This window comes from Atractosteus spatula, chromosome 3, assembly GCF_055471065.1.
Source record: "Atractosteus spatula isolate fAtrSpa1 chromosome 3, fAtrSpa1.hap1, whole genome shotgun sequence".
Classification (NCBI taxonomy): Eukaryota; Metazoa; Chordata; class Actinopteri; order Semionotiformes; family Lepisosteidae; genus Atractosteus; species Atractosteus spatula.
The window spans coordinates 60,030,446-60,052,609 of NC_142708.1; the positions used below are offsets into that span (position 1 = coordinate 60,030,446).

At 37.1% G+C, this 22,164-nt stretch overlaps 2 protein-coding genes across 6 annotated transcripts in view; one reads left to right on the top strand and one right to left on the bottom strand.

The window, feature by feature from the left end:
* Positions 1–1,295: 1,295 nt before the first annotated feature.
* sigmar1 (sigma non-opioid intracellular receptor 1) lies at positions 1,296–5,416 on the bottom strand. Of its 2 annotated transcripts, XM_088911480.1 has the most exons (5): positions 5,356–5,366; positions 5,109–5,235; positions 4,390–4,590; positions 3,594–3,686; positions 1,296–2,947 (listed from the first exon to the last, which is right to left on the bottom strand). In XM_088911480.1, exons 1-5 carry the CDS (start codon positions 5,362–5,364, stop codon positions 2,718–2,720), a joined length of 660 nt encoding a protein of 219 aa, XP_088767606.1. In that variant the 5' UTR covers positions 5,365–5,366; the 3' UTR covers positions 1,296–2,717. The 2 variants fall into 2 exon arrangements, with proteins under 2 accessions (XP_088767606.1, XP_088767605.1); XM_088911479.1 differs by having other exon boundaries at positions 5,109–5,416.
* Positions 5,417–6,160: 744 nt separating this feature from the next.
* The window catches only part of galt (galactose-1-phosphate uridylyltransferase), a 90,080-nt gene continuing 74,076 nt past the window's right edge, over positions 6,161–22,164 (top strand). For 2 of the 4 annotated variants that reach the window (XM_088911037.1, XM_088911038.1), the window contains exons 1-6: positions 6,161–6,319; positions 7,507–7,676; positions 9,334–9,409; positions 12,953–13,001; positions 16,431–16,560; positions 17,604–17,660. In XM_088911037.1, the coding sequence (XP_088767163.1) occupies positions 6,274–6,319; positions 7,507–7,676; positions 9,334–9,409; positions 12,953–13,001; positions 16,431–16,560; positions 17,604–17,660 (528 nt within the window). In that variant the 5' untranslated portion in view covers positions 6,161–6,273. Of the gene's footprint in view, positions 6,320–6,423; positions 6,570–7,506; positions 7,677–9,333; positions 9,410–12,952; positions 13,002–16,430; positions 16,561–17,603; positions 17,661–22,164 lie in introns of those variants that run through there. The other 2 variants (XM_088911039.1, XM_088911040.1) reach the window with 2 other exon arrangements.

Genomic DNA, 22,164 nt, shown 5'->3' on the forward strand with positions numbered 1-22,164 from the left:
TGTGAGCAGTAAGAATGATTGATATGAAATTCATATTTCGAAACATGACCATGAAGCTGACCAGGAATCGTGTTGTTACAAATCCTTTCCTGTTGAGGAGTGAAGGTCACAACGATCGATGACGCAAAAGATTTTCTAGTTAACACTTAAAAAATGTTACAAGACTGAGAAGAAAAATGGCCAAATGATCAAATAAATCTTAAGGTTACAGGGCTACCGAGAATGATTCTAGATTGATTGTATTGCTACAGCGAATTCGAGTTTCTATATGTGCTCTCGGGATTTTGATCAAACAAACTTTAACTGGTTAATTGTCCGATTCTCACCAGCCTTTTTCCAAGTCAGTTGAGGAGTTAAAGACAGCTGGAAAACTTGCTTTATTGTGCATTACCAGGACTGAATGCCATAGGGTTGGTGAATACCTCCTTATTGTATAGTTTATTTTCTCCCTATAACATCACCAGTGCTGTACACAGGTGACTACCAATGTATTAGCGTTCCAGTGCAAGGGTTTGGTAGATTATTACATTGGTATAAACTGAGCCATATGGTTAAAGCCAATACCCTGGCTTCTTTCAAGAAATTAACTACAACCACATGAGCCTCATTGGGCAAATGGCCTCTAAAAGCGTGAAAACAAGTTATGCAATTACAACATATGTACATCACATATCCCTATTACAAATTGATCTTGCAGCGTTCACAGACGTCTGACCTTACCTGAATCATTTCATGTTTCTTGGTTCTCTAACTTTAGTGTAGAAACATTGGGGGATTAAAAACTAAAACAGGATTGTGCAGAAGCAGTTTTTATTGCTTTTCCGTTTCCCCTTATATGTAAACAGTAATGACTTATTATCTCCTTTATCTTAATCTGTTATGTTTAAACCAATTGCTTTAAATGTCTTTTTTAGCATTTTGACAGCATTTCATCTAATTTGAAAACAATTAAAACGACAACATAAAGCCTTACATGATATAAGCTCCAAGTTCAAAAAAACAATTGGTAGGAAATTTATTAAACTAATAGCATGCTCAAAATGAAAAATGTTTCTGGTTATATGAGCAAAACAATAGGACTAGAATATTTCTGGAATTTGGGAACAATGCTGCCATAAGCTTTTGTAAGTCTTAATGTTGTTTTTTACACTTCAGCTCCTTACATTTAGTAATACGTTTGATGTTTTTACTAAGTGTTTAACATTTTCTTCAGTGGATTAGTCTTCCTCAAGACATTGATTACCACATTGGTATGCGTACTGAAATTGAAAAAAAAAAACAGTACTAAATACGAGTATGTATGAATGAGCATTTTATTAGTTATTTCCCTTCAAGAGTGAACCTAAATGTTTTGATATACATAGATGCTTGATGCAATATGTTTAACATTTCTTACTTTGTATTACAAAATAACATTCAATTATACAAACAACAGTGCAGCTGGTTAAAATCTATTAATATTGTCACAAGAGGCCATAATAACCTTAAATAAGATTAGGTTAATTCAGATATCTTAACGGCAGGCTGCACTCATATTGTAGTTAACAGATTGTATGAAATATTAAAAACTATAATACAAATTAAGGCCTTCAACTAAGGTTTGTAAAGAACAATAGCTAAACATTTGTTGAAGACAAATGTTTGGGTAGTCACAAGTAACCTTCAGATGTGAAATACACTGACAAATCTGGATTAGGCTGTGTCTATCACCAGAAAAAAGCCAGAAAACAATTTAAAAAAATGAGAATTACAAAAATGCCTAAGTGACCTATGCACTGCATAGAAATTATATTTTGATTACTTCATACACAGTGTAATAAAACATTGCAATAAGGTTTTTATAAGTGTCTACACAGTGTTTTTGGGAAAGTAAGTCAAACCGAGATCCTGAGAAATAATAATAGGTATTCCAAAGATAATTCTCCAAAGTTTTCTATCAGGACCAATGTCCAAACAAGAAAACATTCATCCTCGGTAACCATTTTCTATTACTCATTCAAACAAATTGTTTCCTTGGTACTAGACTGCATATATAATCAAAGACAGTAGGTCACATTTTTCCTGTAGATAAATGACTAAGTGTCTATGACATTGGCCCTCAGGGCACATCAACATCAAAGGTGTTTTGAGCTTCTTTATTCAAACAATCTGCTTCCACTGAGAGACAGGCATTGCTCAATGCCACCTACAATGTAACAGTAGTGTTAAGCCTCAGGGGGTTGTACCCATGAAAAGCTGTTCTGAATGAAGCCTGAGAAACCATGCTGAAGAATTAAATCATACAAGGTGGCTTAGTCTGTTAAATAAGGGATCTGATTTTTCCATTCTATATTTTTTCCCATTAGGGTTAACTGTCCTCTGTTATAGAGATGCACATTTTTGCATACAGTGGTTTTTCAGGCACAAAGTGTTTGCAGGCCCCACCTCTGTAATTATTTCTAATTTATAGATTTTATCGAAAGTGACTTATTCCTATTTATACAGCTGGGTATTTTACTGAAGCAATCTGAGTGAAGTACCTTGCTCAAGTGCCCAACAGCAGTGCCACATCTGGTAGTTGAACACAGTCTTCCATCCAAACGAATTTAAAAACCTGACTGGGCCCCGATACTCATAACATGACAAAAAAAACTGGAAAGTTTATTGTCTTCAGAATAACCCACAACAAACATTAAAAACACATGGCAGTTTACTTGGCGGTTTACTTCACAGGGAGTTTAAAAGAACCCAGCCTCGGTGAGGTACGTGTTGGTTTCTAGGAGCATGCCTTTGATATACACTCGAACGGTGTAAAAGAGTGTGAGGAAGTCCTGTGTGCTGAACACTGTGTCAGCCAACGCAAACCCCAACGTGGAAGGAATGAAACCCCGCCCGTATTCCACCATCCATGTCCCGGCGCTCCACTGCACCGAAGCTGCTTCGCCCACCGCGTGCACGATAGTGTCACCTGGACACAGGAAGAAAGGACGTCACATAGGCAATGCAAACCGTTTCATCGTATTCCTCTCAGAGTAATGTTCTCATGCAGAGAACAAATAAACCCAGAATTCTAAAAATGACTCATTTCATATTTTGTTGAATGAATACACATATAAATCAAACAAACATTTAAATATGCACACATAAGAAAAATAGACACATTCAAGAGGATTCATACCAGCTTAAAAATAAAAACAAAAAAACCTACAATATACACTTGTGCATGATTGTAGATATTTTCAAATGATAATGGCAAGAGGCACAATATTTAGAATATTTAAGCATTACACCTTGTGTTTAGTTGACCATTTCACCCTTTAAGACACATAGTAAGTGGATTTGACCACTCTGACAAGAACACACTAACTGGTTTGATTACAAGCAGCTAATTGATCGGAGGATCTCCTCCAGCTGATGGTTAACAGAAGACAGGGTTTAAGACAGCATGACTGGGAGACTTGTATAAGATACCCAGAACTCTTTGTGCAAAAAAGCACACCCTCCCCTTAATTCTAAAAGCACTTCCTTATAGCATCCACTCATGTCCTCTACTTATTGTTTCACTGTTGGTTTTAAAGATGTTTATGCAATTATAAACTGAACACCCCACTCACCTGGATAATACACCTCACTCTTTGTAGTCCCCTCTTTCCATTGTCTAAATGTTCCGGAAATAATGGTGTCCGAAATTTCAGCCCAGTAGCGACCTAAAAAAAGAAGGTTCATCTATAGAACAGGTTTATTTGTGGAGCTGTTAAAATTAAAACCCGATTGTTCTTTGGAAAGACCTTATTGCTACAAAGCACTACAGCACTGCAGTCTACCAAAGCAAAAGAAACTCAGAAAAAAACATTATGCTGAATAACCATCAGTATTAATGCATGTAAACTGTAAACTTACACAAGTACACAATGTTGTCTTACAGGAAATCGCACACTCAACGCGTCTGGTCAAATGCATCCTGGTCTTTGCTCTTGCTACACACTAACTGTGTCAAATAAGCAATGGCAAATTGCAAATAGGCAATTTTCATATTCCTCAAAAACTTACATTTTTCTGGTCTTAAGCAGCAGATTTGCTCTCTTAAAGATGCAGTCAAAACACACTGGACTATGGTCCACTATAACAGGAACCCAGTACAACTGTCGTGGATAAAGATATTTACTTATGTGTGAACAGTGAGCTTGGAGAAATCCACTTTTTTCAGGTTCATTGTACTTTTGGTTATATATGGGTCTTAATGAGATAAATGACTTTAAAAAAATCTCATACAGTCAAAAACTGTTTCAGTTAAACAAAGTCTCTAACTGCAGGTTTGGTGACCTGTAAAGGCAGAAGCATGTGGAAGGGCAGAGGCAAAGCATTTTATTTATAGGAGATGGACAAATCCAGATTTGTTGGGATTCTCACCTGAATGTCCGCTGGTATCCACTGCTGTTCCAAAGAGCAAGACATATTCAGTGACTGAGGCATGAAGCAGACACATGGAGCCCATCCACCCTCCAGCATTAACAAACACCCATTGCAGGTCCTCATCTGGCAAGATGTGACCAGGGTACTTCTTCCTCAGCTCAACGACCACCTTCGAGAACGCCTGCTCATGATCCAGTCCTGTTTAAACACATACATACGGTATAATACCCCAACAAACAGAAAACTAGTACCCTCAATAATACAGAGAAACGCCACTCTCTTGCAGGAACGTGCGGAGTCGGGGACGGTTGTACATCTTGCAACAGGTAAAGCCCAAAAGATTACTTTTGCGTTTGCCTGAGTAGAAATTTCAGATAATGGAAGAGTGAAAAGGCAAAGCCGCCAAAAAGACAGTCTTGTGTATTTAAGTATATACATTACTGAAAATAGTTGCATTGTGTAAAATCAGTATGTTACAGGGTTTAAATGTAAATAGTATTTAAAGGAGCCAACGACGCAGATCAGTGTGACAGCACAGACCACTAAACTAATTCAAACTTTTCCATAATGACTAGTCAAGAACAGACCACCTTCGCGAAATCTCCTGGTTTTCTTTCACTTGTCCAGGCGTTTAAAACATGTTTTTGGTATTTTCGTCATCACTTAACATGAACAATATGAAGAAATTATCAAAAAGTTAGGAATACTGCACTTGCCTGCATACTGTTTGGCCAGCTTCGCGACATCTTCTTTATTAAAAACATATTTTTTGCTCCCCATCCAGTACTGCAAGAACTGGATTGTTAACACTAGGACCCCGACCGCCACCACGAGTTTTAAAACCTTCGAAGTAAAAGACATTGTTGGACACTGAACACGTCTAACTCACCAAACGCTAATGGCGGTAACCATAAAAGTTAAAAAATACTACTTTAATCAAGAAATCTGATCGACGGGGCTTACATCAAACATTAACTAACCCACATTTTCTGATACATTTTCCTGTCACGCCGGGTCGGTCTGAACCTATCCAGTCTTTAAAAAAATGACGCGCTCTGCCACCAATAGTAAGTAAACGAGGCTTCATTCGGCTCCAATAGTATGGACTCACAGTCTGCCGATGGGCGGAGAGATTTTTTTCCTCCTTAAAGCAGATGGACGAGCAAAATGTAATCCGAAATTTCTCATGTGCTTTCCACATATCGGCATATGCAATATTGTAGGCAACTACGTTAAAAAATATTGGTTTAAGAAACAGAATAATAAAAATGTCCAAATCAACCAAATACGATGGACTGTTGTAGGTATAATTCAAGTAGGTATAGATACACTGTAGTTCAGGTAGGTCTTTTGACACCTGAAGGGTCCTCAGCCGAAACGTTGTCTCTTTTTCTTTTCAACATGGAATAAACCTTTACTAGTTCTGCTATAGATGTATTTGAAATGATAATCTTTTTACATAAAATAAAGTGCTTTATTACGTGTAATACTCATATATTTGTATATATTTTGCAGCTTTGATTGATTGTTTTATAGGCACTTAAACTAGTAATGCTGTTAATATTTCACATACTGGGCAATGAGCAAAATAAATAGTTTTTCATCAGAACCACATGGACGATGAAAATTAGATAGCAGGAAGATGACAAGTCTTGGGCTTTGGAGAACGCCTTCTTTTTACTTTTTCGCGTGGATTTAACCTCTGCTTCTTGTTGCACGCTGACGCAGCTTCTCGCTAGTCTAACCCAATCAGAATGATGTCCGGTAGTTTCCTGCTGGAGACGCAGTCTCAATCTGTCCTGCCCCATTTCAGTTTTTTGCTTCACTTCACAGAACTGCATTCTTGAGACTGGATTTTGAATAGGATTTTTTTAAAGAACGATGACCACAGAAAATAAGAGCGAGCGCACCGGTTTCGACCCCGGAGGTAACCTATCGTTTGGCCAGATTTGTTCCTGCAAGTCATATGGTCTAAATTACCTTTTGAGCAGCTGTGTTGTCATTCTGGTTGTATTGGAAATAGCACTGAGTGAGAACAGAAGATACGTGGTTCGAATCTCATAGCCTCCAGCATCTTAAAGATACGATAAATGAACAAGACCATTTTAAGATGTAGATATCAAATTGCTACTATCGTTAAAACTGGTGATGGGAACTGTTTAAGGAAGTTGTTCAAGGTACTGTTGTATTTCGTGGCATCATGGGAGATGAAGTCGGAAGGAATCTTCTGTCACTAAACAGTGGCTACCTTTCTTTATATTATACCTGTAGTGTTTGTGGAACTTCATATTTTAGCCATTTTATTGCTGCTTTAGTTTTGTGTACACTTTACTTAATACAAAAAATACTTAACACTAAAAAGGCTGTAAAATTAAGTAAATGGATCTGTTTCGGGAGGATAAAAACCTCTGTTAACTCCCTAATAAAAGATGAATGAAGCAAAAACTCCCAAGGTACAGTTAGTAGAACTTGGTGCATAGGACCACAGAATAGAAAACACAAAGCTAAAGAATAAACATTGTCCTTCTTTCCCCAAACAAAGATAAGTTATGAAGTATCCAAGTCTCGTAAAGGACAAAAACTGTTCTCTAGTTATTTGTGTTGAACGTTAGATGGGCATATCAACACTAAGTCTTCACCTGTACTGTAGATTTTTGGATTCTAGAAAATTAAAGGAATTAAACATGTTTTCTAAATGGTACTATCAAGAAACTCTGACTTTTCTGAGATTTTAGTCAACTGACATAATCATCTCTAGTGCGTCTTCCTTCAAAAAGGCTTTATCCTAGTCTTGCATTTTAAAGTAGTTTTAGTTAATATATCTCTCACACAAGATACTAAGTAAATATTTTTCAGTTTAGACATTGTGCAAAAACTAATATGAATATTTGGAACTATCCTTTACAATACAATTGCTTGCATGTTCATAATTATAACCCCTATGCTATATATACGATACGGGGTATTAATGGATTAAGCAGGCTTGGCTGTACTGACGTAATATGTGTAATAGTGTGTCCGCCAGACCTTTATTATACTTTCTTCAAGTTTCAAGAATAGACCGTGAAATCACAAATGAGAAGCGACATAACTGCATTTGTGCCATGTCTTTAGAACACCAGCACATGCGCTACAACCCCCTCAGAGACTCGTGGGTCCTGGTTTCTGCTCACAGGATGAAGAGGCCTTGGAAGGGCCAAATGGAGAAACCCCCAGAGGACAATATCCCCCGCCATGATCCCTCCAATCCACTTTGTCCAGGCAGCACAAGAGCCAATGGGGAGGTAGGGTATACTAAGCACCTTGTGATGTGCCTTTAGGCTACATGAGAAGTGGTGCACTTAACCTCTGAGGGGGCTTCACGTGCCAGTGGGTGCTGGAAGAAACCAGGGCCTTCGGATACCCTTCACATTTCTAACCTGCACTTGGAAAGCCAAAGCTCAGCATTTTCCATGTTGCAATTCAGCTGGTGTAAATTATGTCTGGCCAGCACTGAAATCAAGCTAGCAAACATAATAGAATTCCCTTTTGATAACTGCTGTCTCCTGAGTTTTTTTTTTAATCTGTTGACTGCTGTGATATACTGAGTCCTTCTGCGCTTGAACAAATTCCTATATCTCACTCAAGAAATGCTTTACTACCGGCTATCTTGTGGTTATTGAGCGTTCTGACTGAAAAATGCAGTTAGTTCCTTTAGAAACTAACTTGTTTTTCATCTTGCTTGCGATTTTTATGAGTTTTTTTTATAAATATTTTCATTTTATCACCAAAAAATCAAATTCAAGGACCAGCAGGAGATTTGATTATTTCTTCTTACTCTCTGCATAGTGCTTTCATGTAGTTTCCACTTGTGTGCTCTGCTTTGTGTTTCACTTTATATACTGTTTAAATAGCAATCAATTGTATGGCTGATAATAACAGGTTATTAACATATATAAGACACTAATCAAATTGATATTATCAGCAGATTTCATGCTGTCAGGGACTTTTCAATTTAATGATAATCGGCAAAGGCTGACACTCAACAATCAATAGAGGTATTACATGGGTTTGATTGTATATAGGGTGGCTCAGAGGTGTTAGCACTATAGCCTCACAGCTCTTGCATCCTGGGATCAATTCCAGCTTGGGGTGCCTTCTGTGTAGAGTCTTCATGTCCTCCTCATGTCCAAGTGGATTTCCTCTCTCTTCCCAAAGTCATTATGGACAGGTTAATTGGTGTTTCAGATTGCCTCCCGATCAGAGTGTCGTCCTGCTACTTTCTCCTTGAAGCAAAAAAAAAATGTTAGTGTTTTTTAATCAGACCTTTCTGTATCAGTATGCTCTTTACACAGAGAACACCCCTCAGGGAAACAGAATAGTTAATTTCTTTTTGAAAGGAGCCCAGATCCTACAGAGGCAGCTGCCACTCTGTCCTAAGGAGAGTAGTAATTCCACTGATGTACAGAATGTGTTGCAACATGTGTTATCAGAGATGCAATATACAGTGTAAGTTTGTAGACAACCCATGTAATACATGTTCACTTTTATCAGGGAGAAGTTATGGAGTTACACTTAACTAATAGAACCTGCGTGCCCACATTAGTGAAGTCAATGAAGTGAAGTGACAGCGATGTTTAAATTTGCTCAGTGATATTCCTACAGAGTGTAAGAGGTCAAAGAAGAAGGACATTTCATTTTAAGAAATTGATTTCTCAGGAGAAGTATAGAAAGCTTAAAGTATGTTTTAGATTTTTTTCCCTTGTGGTTTAGTGAACTATGAAGAGAATAATCTTGAAACCTGGGAAATATCATAGAAGATCAGTAGCACAGAACACAGATGTTTTTACTTTGCCTTTAACCAGCGGCTGGCTGTAATGTTTATTCACTGATGGACAGATTAAAACAAATCCCAAATCAAATTGTCTTCTTGGTTTTTGCAGCTTGTTTTATGTGTTGCAGGTTAACCCTGACTATGAGAGCACTTTCTTGTTTGATAATGACTTCCCAGCACTTCAGCCTGATGCTCCAGAGCCAGGTTGGTCTACTTTCCTTTGTAAGAGAAATTACAAATTATTATTATTATTTTGCAATCCATTCGCTTACAGTAAACTCAATATCCTTAGAAAAGGTTCCTAAGGTTCCTTCCTAAGGTCTTAGTGTGTGCACCAATGTCCCCTATGTAGAAGGAAGTCAAGAAGTTCTCCTTTTTCTGCCTGTATTGTTTCTTCCTTACATTAACACATTTAAACATAAAAATGCTTTCAGAGACTGACCACAAAAATGTTCAATTCTCACTCTGCACTCTTTAAAGACATCTATAATAATTGCTTACACTTATATAGCGCTTCTGGACACTCCACTCAAAGCGCTTAATGGGGACTCCCCTCCACCGCCACCAATGTGCAGCATCCACCTGATGATGCGATGGCAGCCATAGTGCACCAGAACGCTTCCCACACATCAGCTATTAGTGGGGAGGAGAACAGAGTGATGTATGCAGTTTATAGAAGGGGATTATTATAATGCCATGATTGGTAAGGGCCAATGGGAAATTTGGCCAGGATGCCGGGGTTACACCCCTACTCTTTTCAAGAAACACCCTGGGATTTTTAATGACCACAGTGAGTCAGGACCTCAGTTTTACATCTCAACCGAAGGACAGCACCTTTTTACAGTATAGTATCCCCATCACTATACTGGGGCATTAGGACCCACATGAACTGCAGGGTGATCGCCCCCTGCTGACCCCACTAATACCTCTTCCAACAGCAACCTTAGTGTTTCTCAGGAGGTCTCCCATCCAGGTACTGACCAGGCTCACACCCGCTGAGCTTCAGTGGGTTGCCAGTTGTGAGTTGCAAGGTGATATGGCTGCTGGAATTTTTACATGTAATGTGTTATTTCAAGGAAATAGTGCAGGGATAGAATTATGTACTAAAATTGGAGATAAATAGTTTCAGCATTGAGGACTGAAACACTTCCTTGGCAGATGAGGAATTGAAGAAGTGTTTAGGATAAGGGCATAGGATAGAGGCAGGCAACACAATCTCAGTTACATTCCACTCTATTGAGACATGCTGTATACTGCTGGAAATTGAACTTGATTTCCTTTCATCAGCTTAGAAATATTGCCAGAGTACAATTATATCTATCAGCTGTAAATTCTGAGAAATGCATTCATGTTTTTGTTACATCTAGGCAGGGCTATTCTAATATTCTTTTTTTGGTTCTCTCTATCTAAGCTTTGTTACATTTGCAGATTGTGTAAAATGCTACAGTACATCTAGACCCAGAACATACTTTTGCACTCTAGGTTTTCTGATATAAATTAATTATTTTTTATTACTGTAATGGAGTTTGTAGAATTTTTATTTTTGGTTGGTGCTATATAATTGCTCTATTGATCCTGCTAAATTAATTGAAACAAATATACTACATTGAAATGTATCAGAAGAGCCATTAGTACCTAGCTCTTTGGGGGATATTTGTGTCCAAGGCACAGGACTTGTCTTGATGTTGATGTTTATACTACTATAACAATTTAATCAATAATTTAGATATATAACTGTCTAAATAACTGTCCTAGCAAACAATGCTGGTGTACATGCAATTGCAAACTTTCTTAGTCAACTACATACACATTTATAGAAATTAAAAGTAAAATATATATTTTTTTGTTTTCTTTTGTACACCTTAGCTCCAGTGTGCTGAAAGTGCAGCTTCTACATACTGTCAGATTATGTCGGAGGATGAATATGAATCTGTGTGAAACAGTAGTGTTTGCCATTGACAAAGCTATGCAGAACCTATGTTAGAAGAACAGGGTAAAATGGCAAGTAACCATGCAAAGAGAAACATGAGAATACTTACAAGGGGGAATGCAGGTGGGAGATGAAATAACAGGAGAATGATATTATTTTATTTTTGTCTTTAGTCTAAAGAAAAGTGGTTAGTAACAACTTATTGGCATATACTGTGATAATCTGTCTTCTCCAATGTTTAATCTTCAAAATACAATGTTAATGAATACATCTGGATGCACTGAATTAATTTTTTAAGGGTATGTGTTACAAAACATTGAAAATGAGTTTAAAAAAAACAACAGATCAAAACTTTCTAAAATTCAGGAATAAATGTAATGTGGAGTGTCTTGTCTTTTACGGACTATGGAGCCCACTTCAGATACTGCTATGGGTAAAGGGGAGCTGTACAGTGTGTTTACCCTATCTGTCTTACTCTTTTCTTACTGTCTTGTTCCCTCAATTAGTTAATTCATTAGTCCTCACTGAAGTTTGAAGGCTAAATTCGAACCTAAATGTGTCTGAACAAAGTGATGCATCTCTGCTAGATTAATGCAAGAGAAGACCTTCTTGTTATAGTGCAAAGACAAAGCACATGGCAAGCAGTTTACATTCAATTTTAGTGTGAGGTACCAGTATAGTGGAACTACTACTACTTATTTGAGGCTTGTTTTTTTAACAGGTAAGGATGTGAAAGAGAAAGGCTTACCATTAATAACTTTGTACTCAAGAACAATAAATTCTTACATGACAGGCAGAAATATGCATTGCTCCATTTTAAACAGTATTGCTGTGTACACCTCCATTGCTAATATTTCCCTCAGCTCATTATGAAAATGAATTTTTCTCCTTATCTTCTACATAGGTGACCGGCAGGTAGAGGTAATGCAATAGATAACTTTGATATAATATTGAAATTGAGCTTTTAAAGACATCAGCATGCCTCTCAGACATAATATGGTGCATCTCTTTTTGTGGATTTCTTTCCTAGAAAACTTTGGGGTTGTCTTTTCCCCACTGTGATAACTTTTTTCGTTCCATTTGAGAGTTTTAATGATGTAGCAAATTGTTCCCTGTCAGGGACATTAGTGGGGGAGGGGCAGCAGTCTACACAGTCCAAAATGACTTTAATATGGGAAGAAACATATGAGAAACAGCTATTTGTAGTAATTAAATATAAGAGGAAAGAAGTGTAGGAAATTCTAACTAGGCAGCATAAGTATTATGAAGATTTCCTATTTAAGGACTGCAAGTAGCTTAGATAGGAAAACTCTCCAGCTTCTGCATTACGAAATGATCTCAAAATCCCTTTAAATTTAAGTACAATAAGTGTTCAGGATAGAACTAATACTTTATGATTTCATTGTACTTTGGAATAGTTACACCTGTGTGAAACAGTTATGTTCTTCCCCAGTTATCTTCATTTACGTTTGATCAGTTTGCAGTGGACAAATGGTGTGTGCTACAAAAAGTACATTTAAAAACAAGTGCATGATATTTGCAGAATATTTATTTTCATTCAAAATGAATACCACTCTCACCTAAAAAAAGAAAAATCAATTCTTTGATTGTGACATTTGTAATGAAAGCAGCAGTGCTGCTTTTCTGTCCTGGAGTTCACCCTGCAGGAGGTAACATGCTCTCTTTAAGCGCAGCTAATAAATCGGAAAGCATGAAACCGGCTCCTTAATCACTGAACTGTGAACAGGCATCTAATTGTGCTATTAAGTACCCATTAACTAAAATATGTTTAATCCAAATCAATTTTCCCCTGTCAGGATCCAGCGACCATCCATTGTTTCAGACGAAAGGTGCCAGAGGTGTTTGGTAAGAAGAATTAATTATTTTTTGTCATGGCTGAATTAGTTTGCATTTATTTTATGTGAATGAGCATGTGTGTGAATTCTCACATTTAGCAGCAGAATCTTTTCTTGTTATACCAATCAGGCATGTAACTGTGACATTTTGTACTTTCTGAAAGCTCGGGTAACAGATATAGCCAGTAGGGTATGGAGCCAATAAATTATGGAAAAGCGTGCAGCTAAGGATCTTTAATCCTTGAAATTGCAGTTCTATGAAAAATAGTACATAGGGTGAATACCCAATATTCAGAATGTAGCATTTACTCATGTTTAATGAAAACTGATAGCGCATTCACTCTGGTACTGTAGGTATACTGACAGAAATAAAACTAATAAACCAGTCTGTTTTTATTTCATGAGAAATTTTCTCACTGTATCTAGGACTACGTCTCAGACTTCTGGTGACAGTGCTTTTTTCTGTAGTTGCTCCATTGTTATGGAATGCCTTTCCTCTGACAAATTATGTGACTCTTTTCAAATCAAACTTAAAACTCGTTTTTTGACCAGGGCCTACTACTGACTACCTTACAGTTTATCTCCTATGTTCTTGTTTCACACCTACATGCACATAAAATTATTACAGAATTGGGAAATGTCCTCAAAAAGACATCTAATGAGTTGAAATATGTTAATAAAAAGCAATTTTGCGCAGATAAGCCTACATGTTAAACATTTATGTGCATATTTATTTATATGTATAATAAATAATTACATACATTGATTAGTATATGCTAGGAATCATATACTTCTACATATAAACTACTGAAATTGTGGTTATTCCCACAATTGTGGTATAAAGGTATGCTGTTAGCTTGGATTGTTGTTGATTGAAAATGTTAGCTTGCACTGAAAATGTTAGCATGTCATCAAAGTAATTGAAAACTACAGATAAAAGGTTAAACGTGCAATTTTAGAAATATGCATAATTTGATTGTTCGTAACAGGGGAATTCTATAATTCAATGTTATAACATTCTGTATTTCTGGTGAGAGTTGTGGTAACCGAGCTTATCCCTCAAGCACAGGGCACAATACAGGACCACACCCTGGACAAGACGATAGTTCATCACCACAGAGATTGATATGTCAGAAGCTTGTTAACTAATATAGATTGTCAAAAGACACCTCCACATTATCATTGTTATCAGGGCAGACTGACAATACCAGAAAAGGGGGTGATTGTCAACTAGAAATCTTTATGATCATCTGACTTAAATACTGTTTTATGTTTATTTAGCAAAAAAAGTTGCATATCCCCGTCATTTTGAAACTAACTTTCTATTTTAAGTGACACCTGGGTCAGCTTAAAAACTGTGATGGAACACAGAGATATCGAAGTTTAAAATCTGTGTCGAATGCGGTGATGTGCACCTGATCATAATTGCGTGCTGGATCATGTCCTTAACAAACTTTGTAGTCGGCTCCAGTGTAAAGTAATTAGGTATGTCGGATCATTGTATTACGAGTTGATTTAATCAGTCTTGACCAAAATTCCATCATCATTATTGGATTTAAAAAGGCCTTGCGGAGTTACACTGGGCTGAGATAAGTATCACTGTCAGTCTTGGGAAACTACACCTTTAAAACACATTTCTTCTGCCACATTAGGATGGTGCCTTCAGGGTATTAAAAGTACTAATTACTAAATAATAGAAGAGATAAGTTATGCTTTGTAATAAGTGTCATTACTGAGGTTCTTTTAATAAGATACAATTATAAGTGTGGGCAGCATGGTGGCACAGGGGTAAGCAGTGCTGCTTCACAGCGCTGGGACCCTGGGTTCAATTCTGGACCTGGGGTTCTATCTGTGTGGAGTTTGTATGTTCTCTCTGTGTTTCTGTGGGATTCCTCTTACACTCGAAAGACATGCTGGTAGATTAATTGGCTTCTGGGAAAATTGCCCTCAATGTGAATGTGTGCATGCTTGTGTCTGTGTGTGCCTGCGGTGGGTAGTAATCCTGTCCATGATGTATCCTGTCTTGCTTGCTGGGATAGGCTCCTGTTTCCCCCAGACCCCGTCAAGGATAAAGTGGTTAGAAAATGGATGGATGGATTTAACTGTCATCATGTCATAAAATGAACAAGAAGCGTGGTATTCTTGTTACAAATTAAGATTGATTACACACAGCACATAACACAGAGATGCTAAAATGTATTTCAGACACCCAGATTACATATGGATTATGATTGATGAGACATCTGTTTGACTGCAGTAGATTGCAATTACTACATCATGGAAGGATAGATAAATCTTATTTTACAGAACCTAAGAAAAAAAGGTGTGATTTCCCCCTATATGTTTTATAACCACCAGGTGGCAGTGTAATGTAAAGAACAGCTTTAAAAATTGTATATAAGTATCTTAAGACTTTATGAGCTAAGAAGATGTATATTTCAAAGCATTCTACAGCTGTTAAGGAAATAGAGAAACTGTCCCGAAATAGTGTTCATAGACAGAGATAGATTACAGGGGTATCTAGGGAAAATGGTTTATAAAGGTTGGTTAAAATTACTTCTGGAAAGATGATACTTAACACATTTAAAACCTTTTTTTCTCCACCCAGATGATAAAGGTGGAGGAAATTCACTCTGCTATGAACCTATTCCACATATATGCGAGAAGTTCTATTCCTATTCTAATAAAAACAGAAGGAAATTTTGAAAAGAGCAGTGGATAAATGTTGTGTGCAACACTCATATACTTACTCCTCCCATTTCCCCACGTTCAGAATTTTGAATTTATTGTATTGATTAATCGGACAGGTAACATGGGAAAAATATGCTGCATCACAGAAGAACATTGAATTCTGTGTACTCCCTTCCCCAGCATGTAAGCATTGTACAATCACTTTCAGCAGCCAAACCCTTCACTTTGGCTCATTCTCATGTATTATGAACATGTTTTGAAGACCTCACCTCCTTTACAAAGCTGTGCTCTGGATACTGGAAGGTGTATCTGAAATTGCACTGTCAGTCTGGGACTGGTCACCAATGAGAGAAGGCGATTGGCTGTTCAATAGCTAGTAGCTCAGTATTCTGTGGCTCTCCAACCAGGGAGTCAGCTTCCCTTATTTGGCTGGGTAGTTTTTCCATACACCCTACAGCTCTTTGTGTAGAGAAATGTAAAGAGGGTTTTGAATATTTCAATCATGTCCTCTCGTGTTCTTCTCTCTTCAAGACAAGAAGTTTCAGTTCTTTCTGCCTGTTGGGCAAATGGGGGAGGACATTTACTTTATAAGAACATAAGAAAGGTTACAAATTAGAGGAGGTCATGAAAAACATACAATTTAAGGCAAAACTACTTACAGTAGATAGACTGCTGTTGCAATGCTGTGCATGTCTTTCTCTTTGGAGTACTGCACCCTGACAAGCATGTCTTTTCTTTGTTTTTGTAGTAAAGTGATGTGCTTCCACCCCTGGTCAGACATCACCCTGCCTCTGATGCAAGTCAGTGAGATCAAGGCTGTGATTCACAAGTGGGCAGAGCTGACAGTGGAACTGGGAGGCACATATCCCTGGGTGCAGGTAAATGCTGAAACAAAATTGAGAATTGCAGCATAAATAGGTAGCTAACCGTGGCAGTAAGTAGGATTAGTTTTGCTCTTATGCAGCTAATTTGCAAAGAGTTGATATCTCTGTGTCCTCTTCTGGTCAACTCCATTGGAACGTCTCAGAACTCGTATACATTAACTAAAAAGGTATTTTTTACTTTTATGCCACAAGAATGCCATACTGTAGGTTCATAGATGAGCGGTTGGCCACAAGGGTCTTATTAAGATAAGACAGAAGAAAGTAATTTGTATGGCAAATTTAATCTCTTTTGTGTGCTTGTTCTTAAAAGTACCCAATTGTAACTTAGAAAGGCATGACTTTTTACTTTCAAAAGGTGTTGCGTTGAAATTCCTCATAATCTGATTCATAATCCTTCATGCTGTGTCGTCTGAAGTGACACTAACTGATAACATAGTGTAATTACTCTTCTGAATTAATTGGATCAGCTGGATACCAAGGCATGCACTCCTCTGAAAATACGAGCTCTCTATTTTACAGCTCCTCTCTCTGCTGTTGTAAAACTGGAGTAGGATTCTCAGAGCTATGTTTTATCACCGTGTAGCAATGAAAATTGTCTGATCTTAATACAATAATTTGAATATTCCGTACATTACACATAAAGATTCCATTTTTTTAGAATTGTGTGCAGCTTTTGAATTTTCCCTATGCACTGTAAGCCAATGTTGATTTTAAAATAAATTATTGAATGCTGGTTGGAGAAAAAAAAAATTAAATAAGAATGTCCTCTCAATTGGAGTTGGAAAACAACTGTTGGACATTTCAAATTAAACACACATTTTGGGTCAGAAACTTGAAATCTGTACATTCTCAGCAGAAACAAATGTTCCTGTTAAGGAAATGAATAGTACAGTTAAGTTCATTTTGGTTGAATCTCAGCTAGAACACTGAGTTATGAGGCTAGGATTCTGAAGGTCCAGTCTGGAGCAGAATACTGCAGTTTGAAAACTGATCATTTCTGATTCTAGGTAACATTGCAATCCACTTTTGTCTTGCAGATTTTTGAAAATAAGGGTGCAATGATGGGCTGTTCCAATCCACACCCACACTGTCAGGTGAGCTGGATGAATGAATTTATACAAATACATGTTTGTGTTTTGTAAACCTGAGGACATTGTTAAAAACAAATTTGTTTTGTGTTTTCCTCTCAGTCCACTTTCTTCAGACTTCAATATGATTAATGTCAAATTAGTAATTTACCATTTTAGTACTTCAGGATGTGTATTATTTTGTTAAGCACATTTGTTCATTATAGTCATGTAGATGTTATATAATGTTTTATTTGTATGTTTCTTCACAATCCTCGGCCAGGAGATTACTAGTTCGAATCAGGGTGTGACACTAAGCCCTCTGCAGTTGGCAGAGCCCATAGGCAGCACATAAGTGGCTGAGTACCACTTGAGTTGAGCTGAGTGAAGTGAAGTGATCGGAAGAACCCTTTGCCTATTGCACACCAGCAAATATGGGCTTTTCTGTTCTGTTATTGCAAAAGGAAGCAGATATAAAGAAGATGAATCTTTTGGAGGATGTACTGTATGTGTCTTTTCTTCATTTCTCTGAGCAGACGTGTGGAAATAATGGTAACAAATGACTGTCAGTTGCAAAAGCAAAGGGTCACGTCATCTTATGTAGGAATAAATGACACCTGAATGTGTGACTAAAACAATGCAAAAAAAGTCTATTAAACCTTTAGCTTTTTGTTTTACCTAAAACATTTTCAAGACGTTTATCTTTTTGAATCCAGAATTATGTAAGTCTATAAAACATACATAATAGGAGAGATAGAGGGATAGCTCAAATGAGATTTTCAGCTTCATTAGAACATGAGCATGGATATTTTTTCAGTTTATATTTGTCTGAGTTTCTGCTGTGAGATTATATTGTGTTTTCTGCTTCATTGTCTTTGGTTGCACCTTTCTGGACTGAAATATTCATTTAGTATTCATTCGTGCTGTTTGGAACCTCATTTCCATATTTTTTTGTGACAAATTTGTTGCGAAGTTATTTTGCTGCAAATGTAAAGTAGAGCAGGTTACAATTAATTGGAACAATTGATGCAAACAGAACTGACCAGTAAAGACATAAAATATTTAGAAGAATGTAATAATAAAAATCTTTATTTTAAATGGCCTTTACAGGTCTTATGCTATTCCTCAGTGACATAAACCATCATTACCTATGTCTCCTTATCCATGTTTGTTCTTAGATGCTCTTTAATATGTTTGATTTTGAGTTTTGACCTCAGGTTTTCATAATTTAGAAATACGCAAACCAAAGATGTTGGTGATACTCTGGGAAGTAAGCTGGAAACTTGGGCCACAGTCTACATTTTTCAAGAAACTCTGAAACATGAGCTCAGAACTATGGAAAAAAATGACGCCTGAAAGTGACAAAACAAGAAAACAAGATATACTGTAGGTTCTGGCACCTTGGACAACTTCACATTATTATTGAACATTCAGTAAACTTAGAAGATACCGTACATCTTTGATGCATAGCTTTTTGAAACAATATGCAATACTGTCCCTTAACTGAATTGTGGAAGAAATATGTCCAATAAATGTTTTACTTCTAGGTTGTCAGCATTCGGTCCACATATAATTTTGCTGAGTTTACATAAGACATGTAATATTCAGTTGTGTTGTTCTAAATAAAATAAAAATAAAAAGTGACAGCTATTGTTTTTGGTGAGGGATGATGGCGCAAGCCTTACCAAATTCTTCAGCCAGTTAGTTGGGGATCTAGCTATGTGACATGCTCCTGAGATGCCACTCTGGCTTTGAAATGATTTTGAACACCTGGGGGCAAAACATGTGAGCTCCACCTACACGTGCAATCAGATCCCCTGAGAAGGGCACTAGGGATGAACTGCCTAGACTGGACCTTGTAAATAATGTCTTTATATTTTACAGCAAATGGTGTGATGGGTCTTTGTTTTTACTGCTCCATTTTAATTACTAGACACTTATTATTACCACTGGAACAAACACATCCCCCGGGCTGTAAAAAGTCAGGGTTCCCTGCAGGGAAATTCAATCCTCGTTTTCCAAATGGTTGCCATACCAGGAAGGCCCACTAGGTGGCGGAACAGTCATGTCACATGCGTTATTTCTGACGCAAGCTTTGCTCTCACCCTATACAATGACACCTGCTCTTATTTTCCTTTCACCTTTGTAATATTGGTGAGGAAACCTTACCAGAATAAAATCCACTGAAACGGATATACCAAATGATTACAAAAGACTTTTTTTGCTTCCAATAGTTATTTTAAAGCAAGGAGTACATAGTAAATCGGTGAAGTCTGTAACATGTATTAAAACCATTACTTTTAGGACTAATTTGAATTTAGCATTTTAAGAAGTGCATTTCTAAACATGGTTCTCTGGCTGTTCACAAGCATTATGTGCTGTTCCAGTGGTTTTCAGTCTGTGTCGTGAGCACTGTGCAGTCAACTGCCACAGCAAAGACACAGCTCTATGCTGTGAGTGACAACATGCAATGACATTTAGCTTTACGAAACCTATACAGAGGAGGTCAAAAATCTCTATCTAGTGCACTGTTGTTTTGTTCCTTAATTTTAATTTACAGACACAGGGTGAATGTGTCTCCTGATATTACCAAGCTTCAATTGAATATGACAGCCACCCATTTCTTTCCCTAATTTTCTCCTCTACCATGCATTGCTGAGTAGATATTCAACCTCTATTTTTCCTTTGCCTATGCTTGAAAAGCTCTTTCGCCTTCAGCACAGAGCATATCTCATGTAACACTGTGAACATAAAGCCACTAAACAAGCCCAAATCTGCCAATTTTCCAATAATGCCACCATTACCTGTTTAGGTCTTAAAACTGAAGATATTGATGCTATTGGCAAGGGCACCTTATTGATGTGAGCTGAATGGAGGGTGGAAAAGTGCCAGGAATTATATCAGTCTGGGTGCAGCCTCCATAGCAAACAGAATGCAGTGTTTCCACAGACATTGTACCTGTAGCTCAAATCAAGTAAATTGTAGTTTGACTGAATACAATATGTAAACACTTCAGGTTATGCTATGACTACAAGCAATAAAAACAGGAGAAGAGCTGTGAAACTGGCTACATCTTTCGTGAGCTTTGCTTTTATTACTTTTTAGGATTTATTGAATTTGTATTGTTTTAAATCCTGGGGTTTGATAAATTATAAAATAGAGAGGTTATTAAATCAATATTAAAGATGAATAATTCCATACCCTAAAGTCTGGGATTACAGCATGTCATGTGGCATTTTCTCTAGCTCAGTTTGATAAGAGAGTAATAATTGGACCCAAACATAGATTAGAATTAGACCCAAACTTAGACAGACAAAAGTTTACAACTATACGACATATACAATTGTTATACTGTAGACATGTATGTACATTCAGAAGGTTTCAGAGTTCTGTTTTCTATTGACATTGAAAATCCAAAATTCTGCCCTTATAAACTGAATATCACAGGCACTTTAATGGGTCAAATAGAGAGCATTTGTTCTCATAAAATAAGCCTTAACTAGAACTAAATCTCCATCTCTAAAATGTGGATGCACATACTGTAAATGAACCAATTTCCCTGTTCTACCAATATATAAATAAAATAGGTGTTTTAGTTTGCGAATACTACAATACAGGATGTTATCTGGAAAGAATCTGGTTCCACATCTGGTTCAAAAGAAGAGCTCTCCCACAGCACACCTTTGATGATAATGATAATTAGTGATAAGATGTTGTTCTCTGTTCTTGTCTTGTCTACCTTAATGTTCCTATATTTATGCCATGGTCCATTTAATTTGGAGGCTCATTTAATGATCACACAAGAAATGCAAAGGAACAAGTAAAAGTTGATTCCATGCTGAAAAGAGAAGAAAGGGAACACAACGTTTTGGCTGTTAGCCGAAGAAGGCTCCACAGCCGAAACATTGTTTTACTTCTTTCTCTTTTCGCAGCTACCTACTTGAACTACTTCATGCTAGAAATGGCCTGGTCACTTTTCAGTTTGTATGCTTTATTATGGCTGACTTGATTTACAGTAAAGTTAATTAACCTGAGTAAATTATTAGGACTTATTTTGATAATCTGTGTCCTTTTGCATGTTTACTTGCCTCATGGTCCCAGGACAGCTTCATAAATACAGCCAAACAATCCAAACCTTCCGAGTAAGGCAATCATGTTGGGAAGACCAACTGTTGCTAACCTTGCCCCCCCACTGGTCACAACAATATTTAAAAAACAGTGAAATACTAATCAGACAGTGGGATGTTGTGTTACATGTACAAAACTAAACTGTTCTTGAGAGAATGCTTATCCTTAATCTCTTAAGCAATACACAGTGTTATTTTTTTATCAGTTCCTTTTAATCAATTCAATTCTATTGATTCCTTAGACTGGGGTGTTTAAGCGTTGTAGCCCTTTTTTCAAATCTGCCTCTATGTCTGGTTTTCTCCTTGCCCTGTAATCTGCTTTTATGAAAATCAGTAAGTACCTCAGCAAAAAATATACATTATTGTCTACTGTACATTTACTGATATTAGCCTTTGAAATGTGA